The following is a 15147-nucleotide window of genomic DNA, read 5'->3' as shown; positions in this document are numbered from 1 at the left end:
ACAAGCTCACATGCCGTTTAAGAGCTGGCTTTCTTTTTCAGATGTTAATTAAAGCTATTAAAGCATCACCAGAGGTCATCACAGAAGCTGTTTCTTGAAGAAGAGATGTAGAAACGTGTCCGGCCTCCTCGGCCGTCTTTAGCCGGAGATTTCACCCCCCCGGCTTCCTCCCGGGTGTTGCGGGACACGTAGGACCAAAGTCGTGTCTTCTCCTCGCCAGCATCTGTAACATTACACATTTACCACGCTCAATAATTGATCACAAACATGTTGTTTATCGAGTGAAGCAGCGCCGTGACACGGCCTGTCAGTCCCGATCTGGGCTTAGCAGCGTTCGCGGCGTTCACGCCCCCCAGGGCGCCTTAAAAGCCACTCAGAGTTCCGCCCGTCGCGATCCAGAGTCTTTTGTTCACATTTAGGTTTTTAATCATGTATCTGGATGCGTCTGTCACAGACGTGGCGTCGACGTTGAGTTAAACTCGGGGAAAGAAAAGCAAAGAAGGAAAAGTCTTGTTCTGATCTGTTGGATCTGGATCAAAACTCCGCCCATCCGTGACATCATCATCTGTAACATAGTCATCCTCGACACCGTTTTACCTCGAAGACGTTTGAGCAATATCAGCTTTTATAACTGCAGTGACCTGCTCCAACTAAACTAAAATAAATGTCACGACCTCGCTAGATTTTTAGAAGAAAAAAATGATTCAGATTTGAAGAAGAAAACATGTTTGATTTGTGAGTTGAAGGTTCAAATTCAAGGTGAGCTTGCTAAATTAACCTAGCTAAATTAACCTAGCTAAATTAATTTAGCTAAATTAACCTAACTAAATAAGCCTAACTAAATTAAACTATCTAGATTAACCTAGCTAGATTCACATAGCTAAATTAGCCTAGCTAAGTTAACCTAACTAAGAATGTTTTACTGAGGTTAGCTGACGGCGTGTTAGGACCATTTAAGAAAAAAAATGTACAGAAAGAAAAATTATGAAAAAAAAAATTGCAATTGGACTTTAAACTAAAAAATTTTAAAATTTTCTTCATGTTCAAATTTGTAAGGAAAAAAAAATTCTTAATTTTTGACTTTAATAAAGATGTAAATTTCCAAGGGAATGATTTAGAAGTTCTGACTTTATTCTGTCATAAAATTGTAAATTTCTTCTCAGATTTGAATAAATTCTAACGTTATAAACTTACAAATTTGTCAGGAAAAACATTCTGATTATTTGACTTCATAAAGTTTCCAACTTTAAGTTTAAAAAACTTTAAAAAGTGCTAGAAACATTCAGAATGTATGTAATCCTCAAGTTTATCACATAAAAACACAAACGACTTAAACTTTGGTCTTTCCAAAATTTCTAACCTTATTTGACTTTATAAACCTAAAAGTAATTTGTGATAATTTTAGTGGCACGATTGTTGATAAAAATGGGAAAAGCAATCTTCTAAACAACTCAAACATCCAGACAAACTGCAGCAGCAAACTCTTAAAAAATAAGAGAAATAAATAAAATAAATAAATAAATAAGCTGAAACATTTGGACATTTGGACCTTCCGTGTGTTTAAATGCCAAAATATGTAGAAAGGTTTATTTACTGATCAACACGACAACAATAGCACTACATATTTTTTTCATATATATATATATAGGACAGTCTCAGAAAATTTGAATATTGTGATAAAGTTCTTTATTTTCTGTAATGCAATTAAAAAAACAAAAATGTCATACATTCTGGATTCATTACAAATCAACTGAAATATTGCAAGCCTTTTATTATTTTAATATTGTTGATTATGGCCTACAGTATAAGATTAAGATTCCCAGAATATTCGAATTTTTTGAGATAGGATATTTGAGATTTCTTAAGCTGTAAACCATAATCAGCAATATTAAAATAATAAAATGCTTGCAATATTTCAGTCGATTTGTAATGAATCCAGAATGTATGACATTTTTGCATTACAGAAAATAAAGGACTTTATCACAATATTTATTTTCTGAGACAGTCCTGTATTTATATATATATATATATATATATATATATATATATATATATATATATATATATATATACATATATATACATATATATATATATATATATATATATATATATATATATATATATATATATATATATATATATATATATACATATATATACATATATATACATATATATATATATATATATATATATATATATATATATATATATATATATATATATATATATATATATATATAAATAAGTTCTAGGTCTGTGGTGTCCGGATATGTTCATGCACAGACTTGTTGCATGAGTGTTGTTTTCATGACGACTCTGGTTCCTCTGGTTCCTCTGGTTCCTCCGAGGGCTCGTGTCCCGTTAACTCCTCGTCTGTTGGACCTGAAGTGCGTCTGAGGGCCGGGCAGATGGACGGATCACCTGGGAGGGCCGGTGAGTGGCTGTGTGCCGATGGTTCCCGGCTTCGGGGGGGCCCTCGGGTCCCGTCATGACTAATTGAGGCTCACTTTGCTGTGATTGGCCTCGGGGCTGATGTGGTCGCTCATGTGCGACGGCTGCTGTCACGTCGCCACGAGCCTCAGTTTTACCCCCCATGATACTCACGGCTTAGTCTGCCGGAGGTGTTAGCATCAGCACCGCCTCATAATTCACTGGTTAGTTCCTGGTGAATAAATAAAATGTTCAGCCAGGGCTGTATTTGTCTAGTACTGGTGTAGTCGGCTGAGTTTGAGCAGGTTCTTACACTAAAATGATTATCAGAGAGGACGCTAACGTTCCTGAAGACGTTCTTCAGATAACAGGATCCCCGTGTTTTCAGCTAAGTGGGAGGTGGCAGCACAACACGCGTAAAGCCGCTGTAATGAGCTTATTGCTGCATCCTGGTGGAGTCACGGTCTTCTCTAAGGAGGTCAAAGGTCACGGTGGCTTCAGCCCAGAGTGCAGAGGGCGTGAGGTCTCCACCAGATCCTGCTGGTGGAGCTGATGGAGGCTCAACGTCGCCAGGGCGACGGGAATCTGCTTCATGTGTTTCTGAGAATAGAAATTATTATCCATTATTATCCATTAGGGCTGTAACGGTACATGTATTTGTATTGAACCGTTTGGTATAGCGTGTTTGGTTCGGAACGGAGGCGTACCGAACAAGTTTCCACACGGACATATTAAGTAGAGGACCGCACGTTGTGGAGCAGAGCGCTGCTGCATCTGCACATAGGCAGTTGCGCTCACACCGAGAAACAACAAGCAACAGTTGTAGCAGACCAAATCCGCTCCGACCCGGTGTGTCAGTATCAGCGCTGACAGACTGCAGCTTCGCCTGAATTATGGTTCAGCGTTAAATCGACGGCGTAGGGTCGCGGTGCGGTGTGCGTCGCCGCGTACCCTACGCCGTCGGTTCTGCGTTGGTGTGACGCGGAACCATAAATCAGCCACCGGGAGCAACGGCTCTGGCGGTTGATGTTGATCCGCGGACCAAACTTGTTAAGGAGCATCAAACTCACTCTTATCTACGCGGAAATAACGCTAAAATATAAAGAGGGCTTCCCAAAGTGTGATCTATGGTGAAATAGGAAAATTAAGATGTGTACGCTATATGTGTAGGCTGTTCCCACTGTTCCCTTCAGTTCTGCAGCGCAGCTTGAAACCCCGCCCACCCCCGCCCCGCTGCAGGCACTGACGCTTTCAGTGTGAATGCAGGGTAATGCCGCTAGTATTGGCAATAAAAGTAAATTATTTATAAATGTTATTTAATCTGAGCAACAACTTTAAACTGTTCAGTGTTGCAACTGTTCAATTTTGCACATCAGAGAGATATTTTTTCATCCATCCTTCCATCCATCCATCCATCCATCTCAGAAGGAAGACGACACTCTTCCACTAAGCATCTTGTAATAACTGATACAAATGTGAGTCCATATGCAGACGACTCTCTGATTTATAATCACTATTATCGCTGTGGCTTTCTGGCTTTTTGTGGGAGAAATGTCTCCAGAGTTTGTTGTTGCGTTTCTTCCATCTTAACCCTTCCATCTTTTCACTGAATCCACTCGTCCTGATCTTTCACCCGACGGCTCCTTAAGTACTGACGCCTCTCCGTTTACAACTTTTGCGTCACCGCCGGCAACCGCTGCCTCATTTAACTTGCATTCCAACGTTAAAAAAAAGCCAAATAAATGATCTTCACTTTTTCATAAATAGGTGAACTGAGCTGTAGTGACTGTAGTGACTAGGTGTGAAGTGTGTCAACGTTACGTTACTGTACCTTCGCAAATGGAAGATGTTGCCCTGATTTTATTGCTAAGTAACATCAGAGCACTCAACTCCCACATCGTGGTCTTCTAGGCAACTGCCCAAAGTCTTTCTCTCTTGGATGCTCTGGTACGAGCAAAGATACTCTATACAGAAGATAGCGCATTACCGTTACTGCCAATGGTATGAAATGGTATCCATTTCCGGTCTCCTAAGTGGGCGTGGTCGCCCTCTCCCCACATCGTTTTGGAACATACAACACTAGATACAGTACAACTTTCTTCCAAAAAGACTTAAATAATAAAAATAACAGTATTATTAAGCAAAGAAGCAAGTTTTAATTTCGTTTTAAACTTTATTTTATCCGATTGGAAAACGATGAGAGCCAAATCTCGTGAGAGTGTGTTGCTCAGACAGAGACAGGTCTCAAACAAAGTTCATTTTCTCCTAATCTGTCGGTCTGAAAATTGCTATTTTGGTGTCAGAATGTTCAGAAGTTTTGTGTCTTTTGAAAAATGGGTCCCATATTTACTTAGGTTACTATGGGGCGAAGGAATTGGTAATAATCTGTGCTCACGTTCACTTTTCCCATGAGACTCAATAGACTCAGGACCTGCTTCCGGTCTCCTAAAGGGGCAGGAAACCGAACCGTAGTGGGCTGTCTCGTTTATTGAACGTCTCTGGTACGAGTCATCGCATAAAGCCAGTCACTAGTCTGTTGTGATTGGTTCGGTACATTCTGTACCAGTGACCTGAGTGGGCGGGGCACCAGAGACTGGTCCGCAGATCAGTGGAGTTACACCGGGAAACGTTTTAAACCCGCTGTTCTGTGGATGGAACTCGTTCCGTTACCAGAACTGTGATTACGAGACACGATGTTCGCACCTTTTCACCCGCGGGAGCCGGAGGAAGCAGACAAACGCTGCCTTTGAGCCGCCGGTGTTGACTTTGGTCCTGGCTGGTTCCTGCAGCGGCTCCCTGAATCGCAGCCACGGGCAGATAGATGGACGTGGATGTGTGCTGCGTTTGTTCTGGCCGGGGAAATAACGGGCACGAGCAGGGTGTTGGTCGCCACGGTCACCTCTGGGTTTGTGGGTCTGCGGTTTCTGCCGGGCATCCCTGGTCCTGAGCGAGTGTTTTCACGCCCACTCCACAAACGAGGCATTCAGCGCTGCCCCGGCGCTCCGAGCTGCTGGCGCTAACGTTCACTTTCCACTTCTAGTTGAGCGGAGGGCTTTTTTTTTGTTCTGTTTTTCTACTTGATGAAGGATGAAGTTCTTAAATCCCATCATGCATCTGTTTGGGAACGTGGACTAGTCTGAGGACGCTTGTGAGGACCCTGGTGTCTTAGGGGGGTCGCAACAAAACCAGTAAAGGCCCCTCCCATTGCTCCCCGCTCACTCTGCCGTTAGTGGTTACCTGACTCAGCCAATCACGTTGCCACGGCAACACAACCTGGATTAAAAAAATAAAGAGTTTTTTTTTCCGTAGCCAGATTTTGTTTTGCAACCATGACAACTGTTTTTATGCAGCACATAATTAGGGGGCGTGGTCTTCTGATTGACAGACGGTTAGCTAAGAAGCTCTAAGTTAGCTGCTAAGTTAGCATCGCGATTCCTACTCCAGATATAATTTGGCCACAAGAGTTGGAATAAATAATAAATACAGGACTGTCTCAGAAAATTAGAATATTGTAATAAAGTCCTTTATTTTCTGTAATGCAAAAATGTCATACATTCTGGATTCATTACAAATCAACTGAAATATTGCAAGCCTTTTATTATTTTAATATTGCTGATCAGGTTTACAGCTTAGGAAAACTAAAATATCCTATCTCAAAAAATTAGAATATTCTGGGAATCTTAATCTTAAACTGTAAACCATAATCAGCAATATTAAAATAATAAAAGGTTTGCAATATTTCAGTTGATTTGTAATGAATCCAGAATGTATGACATTTTTGTTTTTTTAATTGCATTACAGAAAATAAAGAGCTTTATCACAATATTCAAATTTTCTGAGACAGTCCTGTAAATGGTATAAATAAATGTACGGTAGTTAGCATCGTAAGATAGCATAGGCTAAGCTAGCGAAGCTAAAATAGCTAACTTCTGACCAGCCCCCGGGTCTGGCAGTCAGAAGGCGCGCCGATTTTTTCCAGTGGCCAACCGCGGTACTGCAACCAAAAATCCCATGCGGCCCAGAAAGCTTTTTTCCCATAGACCGCAATAGTAAAAGATAAGCCTCTAAAACTGTTCACAGGACACCTCCAGCTGTAATCACCGGCAATTACTAATCTTTGTATTCTATATTTTTAAGTCATGGACTTTATATCCGTCAAAAATGTTTTATAACGGCCAGAAAAGTCAAAGAAAAGTCTCTTTCTGGGCGTGACGTCACGGATGACGTCACAGCCGTGTCCGTGCATTCCACGGATGTTTATATTAATATATATTATGTAATTATATTATATTAATACATTAATAATATATGTAATGCTATACATGTAATAATATACATTAATTTATGTATTATATTAATACATATTATATTAATATTCGCGGCATTCCCCCGGGGCATGATGGGAGGCCCCAGAGCATCATGGGAGGTGACTCAACTGCGCATGCTCTATGGGCCGCTGTATGCGGAAGTAAACCCGGAAGTCAGAGATTTTTTCGGCTTATGCGCTGGCTGAGCAGAATGCATTGAAATGAATGGGCGGCCATTTTTAGTCTCCAATCCAGTTTCTATAATACATCCATGCTTCTGACTCATCTTTGGTGGGCGTGGCTTAGCGATCTCCCTGGGACGCTCGTTTTTGCTTGTTTTGCTCATTTTGTCATCTCATGCTGACACGACGTCGTCCAGCGGAAACACCTCTGGATGACATCACAGATGACATCACAGATGACATCACAGATGACATCACACAGCGGTTTTCCAGCTCTTTTTTTACAGTCTGTGGGTTTAAATAATCCAGGTTTTCTCCGCGTTTGAGCCTGAAACCTCTGAGTTGAGTAAAAACACGGAGCTCTTTCAGCTCCGTTCACCTGAGAAGGTCGAGGGTTTGATGCCGGGTTCCCGCCCTTTTCCTCGTGCAGCCATCGGCTCTGAAACAGCGGCTGCTTGTCCAGCCGTCTCCGACTCTGAAGTCCTCGCTAATGAGCTGGAATCTCAGCAAACAAACCTGCTTTTCTTGCCGTTACGGCGGCGACAGAGTTGTTCCTCCTGATTTATCATCCAGTTAAAAAGCTGCGTTCATCTCTTAGTTCAGGGCTCTGCAACCTTCACTATCAAAAGAGACATTTTGCTCCAACTTCTACAAAAAGAGATTGTCGGGAGCCACAAAAAATAACAGAGATTTTAAAAGTTTTCATCTTTTATTTATTTTAGTTGTTACAACCACTAATATAACAGAAGTGCATTTGCAGGAGTACTTTGAAATAAATTAAACTGTCTAAGTGGACTGAGAACATAAAACCTATTAGGTCTGACTTTTGCTAACTTGACAAAAATAAGGAGTGGGATCAAAATGTGTTTTGTAATTTTATATATTGATATAATCTACAGCACGATCTTTACTCATTCTGATTTGTGCGTAATTTTCTGTATGTAATTTTTAAGATGAGAAGCTTTCCATGTTCCATGTAAATATTTTACAAAGAAAATTCTGGGAAGAGCCAGGAGGAAAATTGGACACCAGAAGTTCTACGAAATGTCATGCCAATGTTATGTTAACTTACTTGAAGTGATTTTGACGCTATGTAAATTTGCATGTGTGAAATCAAGGCTTTTCCAAATAAAAGATAGAATTAAAAAAAATAATAATTTAAACTGTGAACTGTAGGCCCATTTAAGTCTATATAAGTCTATATACAGTGTATATAAAATATACACTGTATATTTTATTTAAACCACAATCACTCTATTGTACATTTTTTCTGACATTCTTATATTTATATATATTTTTTTGTATATTTTTTCTTTGCACATTTATTGTACATATGAGACATGCCCCACTTATCTGTTTATTTTATTTTATTTTTATTTTTTATTATCCTATTTGATACCTTCAACGTTTTGCTGCTCAGTTGCCTTGAAATTGCCCCTCGGGGATAAATAAAGTTTTTCTGAATCTGAATCTGAATCTATATTTCTGTAAAAGCAAAGTAAAAACTACCTCAACTTTAATGTAAATGAAAAATGTAGTTGCAGCTTTAAAAATAAATCTAAAATAATAGATGAATAAAAGAATAGGTGCTCTGATATTTTTATGAATGAATCTTTCATATATTCCACGTCTTTACGACACCAGCAGCGCTAGTTGACTGATGTAATCCTCTTCTTGAACGATAGTTTGCTCTCTTCAGCTTTTCCTAGCAGTTCTTGTTTGGTCGGGTATTTTTCAGCAAATGCAGAGTGTTTGTTTTGGAAATGTCTTTCAACGTTACATTGTTTGTTAGATATCTTCTCCCCACATATCGAGCTTGAAGGTGAGCTTGTGTCACTGGCAGATGCATATGTCTGGTGACGTTATGGTTGAGGTGGAGGAGGTGGAGGAGGTGGAGGTGGAGGTCTGTCTCTGCTCCACAATTGGCGGGGGGGTCCGGGGGGGTCCGGGGCCCCTGAAAGGACCTTTGTGAGATGTTTTCCTAAGAGGGGCCTCTTCCTCCTCTCATCTGTCCCCGGTCCTCCGTCCAGCTCCACAATGAACCGTTGTTCCTGCAGAGTCTCCAGGTTCCTGCAGATTTCATGGATCTGGACCCTAGTGGTCTGTAGAGGACCTGCAGGTCTGGATCTGGACCCTAGTGGTCTGTAGAGGACCTGCAGGTCTGATTGTGGTAACTCACATTAGGAATAGGAGATATTTTACCGTTCAGGATATACCTTCAAAAAAATTCCCCACAGTAAGAATTTGTTATCTCACGGTAAAAACGATAAATTCCTGTTGATGACGTTGTTGTGTAAATCTGATTTATGGTTCTGTGTTAAATCCACGCAAAACATACGTGAAGGAAGGAAGGAAGGAAGGAAGGAAGGAAGGAAGGAAGGAAGGAAGGAAGGAAGGAAGGAAGGAAGGAAGGAAGGAAGGAAGGAAGGAAGGAAGGAAGGAAGGAAGGAAGGAAAAGAAATGAGCCAGAAAAAAAAGAAATGAGCAAGAAAGAAAGGAAGAAAAAAGAAAGAAAGAAAGAAAAAAAGAGAAAGAAAGAAAGAAAGAAAGAAAGAAAGAAAAAAGAAAGAAAGAAAGAAAGAAAGAAAGAAAGAAAGAAAGAAAGAAAGAAAGAAAGAAAAAGAAATGAGCCAGAAAAAAAATAAATGAGCCAGAAAGAAAGAAAGAAAAAAGAAAGAAAGAAAGAAAGAAAAAAGAAAGAAAGAAATAAAAAAGAAAGAAAGAAAAAAAGAGAAAGAAAGAAAGAAAGAAAAAGAAATGAGCCAGAAAAAAAAGAAATGAGCCAGAAAGAAAGAAAGAAAGAAAGAAAAAAGAAAGAAAGAAAAAAGAAATAAATAAAGAATAAAGAAAGAAAGACAGAAAAAAAGAGAAAGAAAGAAAGAAAGCAAGAAAGAAAAAGAAATGAGCCAGAAAAAAAAGAAAGAAAGAAAGAAAAAAGAAAGAAAGAAAGAAAGAAAAAAGAGAAAGAAATAAAAAAGAAAGAAAGAAAGAAAGAAGAAAGAAAAAAGAAAAAGAAAGAAAGAAAGAAAGAAAGAAAGAAAGAAAGAAAGAAAGAAAGAAAGAAAGAAAGAAAGAAAGAAAGAAAGAAAGATTCCCGTTGATACGTGTTTGTGTAACAAACATGGCGGATCTGAGTCATTACAGTTTTACAGGTGTAACTCATTTAATTGGTTTTTATTAATTTAATTTAATTGGTATAGTTTAGTAGCATTTAGCATCTTTTAGAGCAGTGAATGTGGTGATAGATTTATAGTTACAAAGGTGGAGTTGAATTGGTATTTTTTTATCGTCATTTTTATCGTTATCGGGATAAATGCCAGAAATGATCGTGATAATTTTTTTAGTCCATCCCTAACTCACATGCAGCAGAGCTGTGACGGTGAAACCCTACCGGGGTCGGGGGGCTGAGGTGTTGGTGAGAATTCCTGGCCATATGAGACACCGGTTCCCAGAAACCCAGTCTGGAGCCCCGTCATAAACACAGCAGCAGGAATATTGTCAGCTAAATATAGTCCCCCCCCCGGGGGCTGAGGGTCCTGGACTACTGGTTCTGGTTCTGGTCTGGAGTCTGATCACCTCAAGTAATCCTACTGTCTAGAGGCCACGCCTCTTCAGGATCCAGATCCACCCAGCAGGTTGAATTTCCAGAAACCTTCCGCTCAAGACGTTTTAAAAATATTCACATTTTGAACGTGGGAATTATGGGAATTGTGGGTAAATGTTTATAGAATAGAAATAAAAATGCATGAAAGGTTTTAAGCTTTCATGCATTTTGCAATGTTTAAATGTTTCACATTTCTAGATAGATAGAGTGCGTTTACATGGGAAATTTAATTCCTCTCTAATTCAGAATTAAAATTAAATCCGATTTAAAATGAGTGAAAATTACCAAAAATTATCATTTTTTTTTTTTTTGAATTGTTTATTTCGAACACAGGAAAAAGGAAAAAAAATATAACATTTTAAAACAAATTCAGAACATACAGAAAATACAACAACAAAAACGTAATACAAACAGGGAAAAAAAAAAACTGTGTCCGAAAAGGAGCAGGTAGAAGTAAAACTTATTTAACCCTGCCCCTTTGTTACCTCTATTATAAATTAAACATAAATATTAATAATAAATAGCTGCTAATGTACCTATTAGGCTACAGATTTTCCCATTGGTTGTGCCTTTGCACCTAACAAGCTAACAAACACAATCTTTCCTTAACATAACTCCTCCTCAATCAAATAACTTCCCAGAACTTCCTTTTTGTACCGTTTTTTAAATTGATTTATATTTGTACATTGCTTCAACCCATCACCCAACCTTGTTGAATTACCTAATTCCGAATGAAAATGGCCATTCCGAATTAAACTTAATTCCAAAGTAAGTGGCTGGTTTATTCCGATTTTAAATCCAAATAGAATAATTCTGCAATCATGTAAACACTCATTCCTCTTTAAATTTCAAGGTGGCAGAACGCAGTAAACGGTGGTCAAGAGCAGAGATGATTTATTTAATAAATAGCTTGGAGGACCTGGAAATAATTAAAAGAACAGATGGCTGGAAACATAAAAATTGTGAGCTTTTCAAAGTTGTAGCGGCTAAGTTTGTTTTTCCAGTAGACGTAACTTCCGGTCCGCCCCCCTATCCAATCAGAACCTTCCCAACCCCCAGACCTTAAGAGGAATTGGATAAAGCCGATCAAACGTGTTTTCCATGTAAACCTCAATTCATAATTACTATTTCCATGTAAACTCAAAGGAAAATAGTTTAATTCTGAATTATTTAATTCGGAAGAATTACTTCCGAATTAAAAAACATCGTGTAACCGTGGCCAATGATATACTTTATTTATCCCAAGCTGGGAAATTGTAGTTTTTGTTCTGAGCACCTGAAACTCCCAGCATGCATTGCTCTTAACCCCCCGTTGTTTCCTCCTCAGAATGATGTCTTCCATGCGGGCGACGCCTCCCTTTCCCGCCCCGGAGGAGGAGGAGGCCGACGCCCCGATGGGTCCCGACGACCCGGTGGGTCCGGAGGACGCGGCCTGGACCGGGGACGAGCAGGAGGGACCCCCCACGGAGACGCCGTCCCCGTCTCCACGGCAACCGCCTCCCTCCGAGGAAACCAGCGAGACGACGGGCGCCGAGTGGGAGAGTCACCGGCTCGCTGCCGCGGTGAGACCCGGAAACACGCCGGGGGGCCGGGGGGACCAGGTCCAGAGGGTCCGGTTCTGATGGACCCCTGCAGGTCCAGATCCCCCGGGTCGGGGTCTCTAAGGCCCCGTTTATACGTAGCAAAAGCGGTGACGTTTTCATGCGTTTTGGCCGCTCGTTTACACGAAAACGAAGCTCAAAGTCACCAAAAACGATCATTTCTGAAAACTCCGGCCAAAGTGGAGATTTTCAAAAACTCCGTCTTCACGTTTGCTTGTAAACGGAGGGAAACGGACATTTAGGCTTCAGAACGTCACATTATGCAACAGAAACGTCACCAGCATCATTTGTGCGACCTGTGTTTACAATTAGTTTGGCCACCGTCAATATTTTCTTGTATTTTACCAGTTTTATATTCTAAAGTCACACTTAAGTAACTTCACTTCTCTGTCACTCCAAACGAAAGACTCTCGTTCCATCTTGGAAGTAACTGGAAGTCCAGGCTGATTTATGGTTCCGCGTTACACCAACGCAGAGCCTACGGCGTAGGGTACGCGGCGACGCGCACCGTACGTAGGCTACGCCGTCGATTTAACGCAGAAACATATTATTCAGGTTTCACACGTGTCATTTGTTGACGTTTTTTCCAGGATTCTGATTGGCTAGCATGACTTTATGCCTCTCGTTACACTGCCCCCTGCAGGTTTGGATGCTCATAGCACCTTAACAGCGTATTTATCCGGGTTCGTGTAAACAAGGATATTTTTCAAAACGTAGAGGGGGAAATATCCGTTTTTGTAAATACCCGGCTATGTGTAAACGTGGCCTGAGGGTCCCGGTTCTGCTGGGCTGTTGGACCCGAGCTGCTCCACCTTTCTAAGTTAATGTTACACATGTCCAGGTTTTCAAAGCTGCTTTAAAGGGTTTTTACTTTTTCTCTCAAAGATTATAAAAAAAACATTTTGAAAAGATCAGAATTTTTAATTAACAAAATATTTCTGAAATTAAATTAGAATTCTGAAGAAAACTGAAATGTTTGACTTTAATCTGAGAATTCTGAGACAAATATCAGAATTCTGATCTTTAATCTTCAAACTCAGTTCGAAACTGAGGGAAAAATGTATTTCTTTAATTCCTGAATTCGGAGGAAAAAAAAATCGGAATTCTGGAAAAATAAACCGATGGTAACAAAAAAAAGTCATACGTTTTATAAAAAACTGTCACATTTCTGGGAAAAAGTGAAAATTTCTAAAAAAAGGTGAAAATTAAACGTGAAGAAAAGTAAAAAGTCAATTTTGGGAGGTGAAACAAAATCAGCTCTGAAATTTATGTTCAAACCCGGAGGAAAAGAAATCAGAATTCAAATTTAAATTTCAGAATTTTAACGAGAAATAATAATTCTGAACTTAAAAGTCAGAATTTTAACGAAAAATAATAATTCTGAACTTAAAAGTCTGAATTTTCACTGACTTCAGAAAAAAAAGGAAAAATTCTGAGGAAATTTGTCAGAATTCAGACTTAATTCGTTTGGGGGGGGGGGTCTTGCGGCGGTCCTGATTTTCCTGCAGGGTCCAAACCTGCAGGGGCGGGGTCTACAGAGTTCAGTTGCAGCACGTCGTCTCCACGAACCGCGAAAAGGGAATCCGCTCAGGCCCGGCTCACACCAGCTCCGGGTTCAGCTTTCCGGACCTCACTCAATGACTACGTTTACATGCAGTCAAAATTCGGGTTATTGCTAATATTCCGGTTACTGAAACATTCGGAATATTCCGTTTCCATGCGTGAGCAAACAGGGTTATCCCTGTATACATGGTAATTAATCATTCGGGATATCTGGATCAAACCAGCGACGGGCGGAGAACATCATGACGCAAATAGCTTAATTTCCGCTTCTTCTTCCTGTATCCAAATTCAAAACTAATGCTGCTTCGCGCAACTTTTCTCTCACCTTTTTGTAAATCTCTCTATCCCGGTACTTTCTACCGTCTACAAATGCCAAAATGTTCATATCCTTCATTACATTTATGAAGTGATTAGGCCTGTGTTGAAAAGATCGATTCTCAGATTTTAAATCGATTCTCATATTAATTCCTAAAAATCGATTCATATGTCTAAAGATCGATTTAAAAAAAAAAAAAAAAATGTTTTTTTTTTTTTTCATCATTACATTACAACTTTTGGTACTTTTTTGTTTATGCCCAAAAAAGGAATATTTTGTTGGACATGAGAATAACTGGTGCCATGTTTTTGCCTTTAAATATGTTTAAAGGTATGAAAACATTAAAGTTTTCAGTTATAATTGCATAAATAGTAATAAAACCGATTTCATCCGTCTCTGTTTCCTCCCTGGATCTGTTTGGTAATTCTGCCCCACACGATGTTTCTGAAAGCAGTTCTATCAGCATTCTGGGAGCTGATTGGTCCTTACAGCATCATTAGCTGCCAATACTTGCTGTTTAATCTCAATATAATACTAGTATTAATATGTTGCATAACTACAGTCATATAATTCATGCAACAGCTGAAAAAACAGTTTTAATAACACTAACCCAAATCAATATCGAATAGAATCGAATTGGATCGAATCAAAGCGTGATAATTGATTCTGAATCTTAAAAATTGGAATCAAATCGATTTTTGATATTTGAATCGATCCCCAGCCCTAGAAGTGATTAGTCTCCTCCTGGTCTTGCGTTTCTCTGTGTTTATAAGAACGTTCTGGACTCAAAAGACCAGGATTCCTTGTGAACAGAACATGCGCAGAAAACAAATTCATGTTCCGTTTGATGGGGATATTCCGTTAGGCGTTTACACGACTGAATATTCAGGTTTTAAAAGGAGTAACCCAGGGGTCATATTCGGGTTTTTAAAAATCAGAGCAAATTCGGGTTATTCTAAGGGGTTATTGATGTTTACATGGTCGTGCAAATTCGGGTTATTGCTAATATTTGGGTTTTAAAAGGGTTAATGACTGCATGTAAATGCAGTCAATGACAATTTACAAACTCCCACGTGCGACCGGGACCGGGTCCGGGCCGGCGGTCGTAGCTCCTGCAGACCGGAGTCGATGCGCCAGC

The 15147-nt window shown here is 39.7% G+C and overlaps 1 protein-coding gene across 4 annotated transcripts in view; it reads left to right on the top strand.

Annotated features, from left to right (window-relative positions):
- Window positions 1-15147, top strand: part of LOC133443715 (transcription factor Sox-6-like) — a 136533-nt gene that overhangs the window by 33031 nt on the left and 88355 nt on the right. For all 4 annotated transcript variants that reach the window (XM_061720889.1, XM_061720891.1, XM_061720890.1 and 1 more), the window contains one exon: window positions 11857-12091. In XM_061720889.1, coding sequence (XP_061576873.1) covers window positions 11858-12091 — 234 coding nt within the window. In that variant the 5' untranslated portion in view covers window position 11857. The remainder of the gene's footprint in view (window positions 1-11856; window positions 12092-15147) is intronic.

The sequence above is a fragment of the Cololabis saira genome, chromosome 5 (assembly GCF_033807715.1).
Source record: "Cololabis saira isolate AMF1-May2022 chromosome 5, fColSai1.1, whole genome shotgun sequence".
Lineage (NCBI taxonomy): Eukaryota > Metazoa > Chordata > Actinopteri > Beloniformes > Belonidae > Cololabis > Cololabis saira.
Note: the sequence above shows the minus strand (reverse complement) of the source record. Positions and strands in the feature narration are given on the sequence as shown.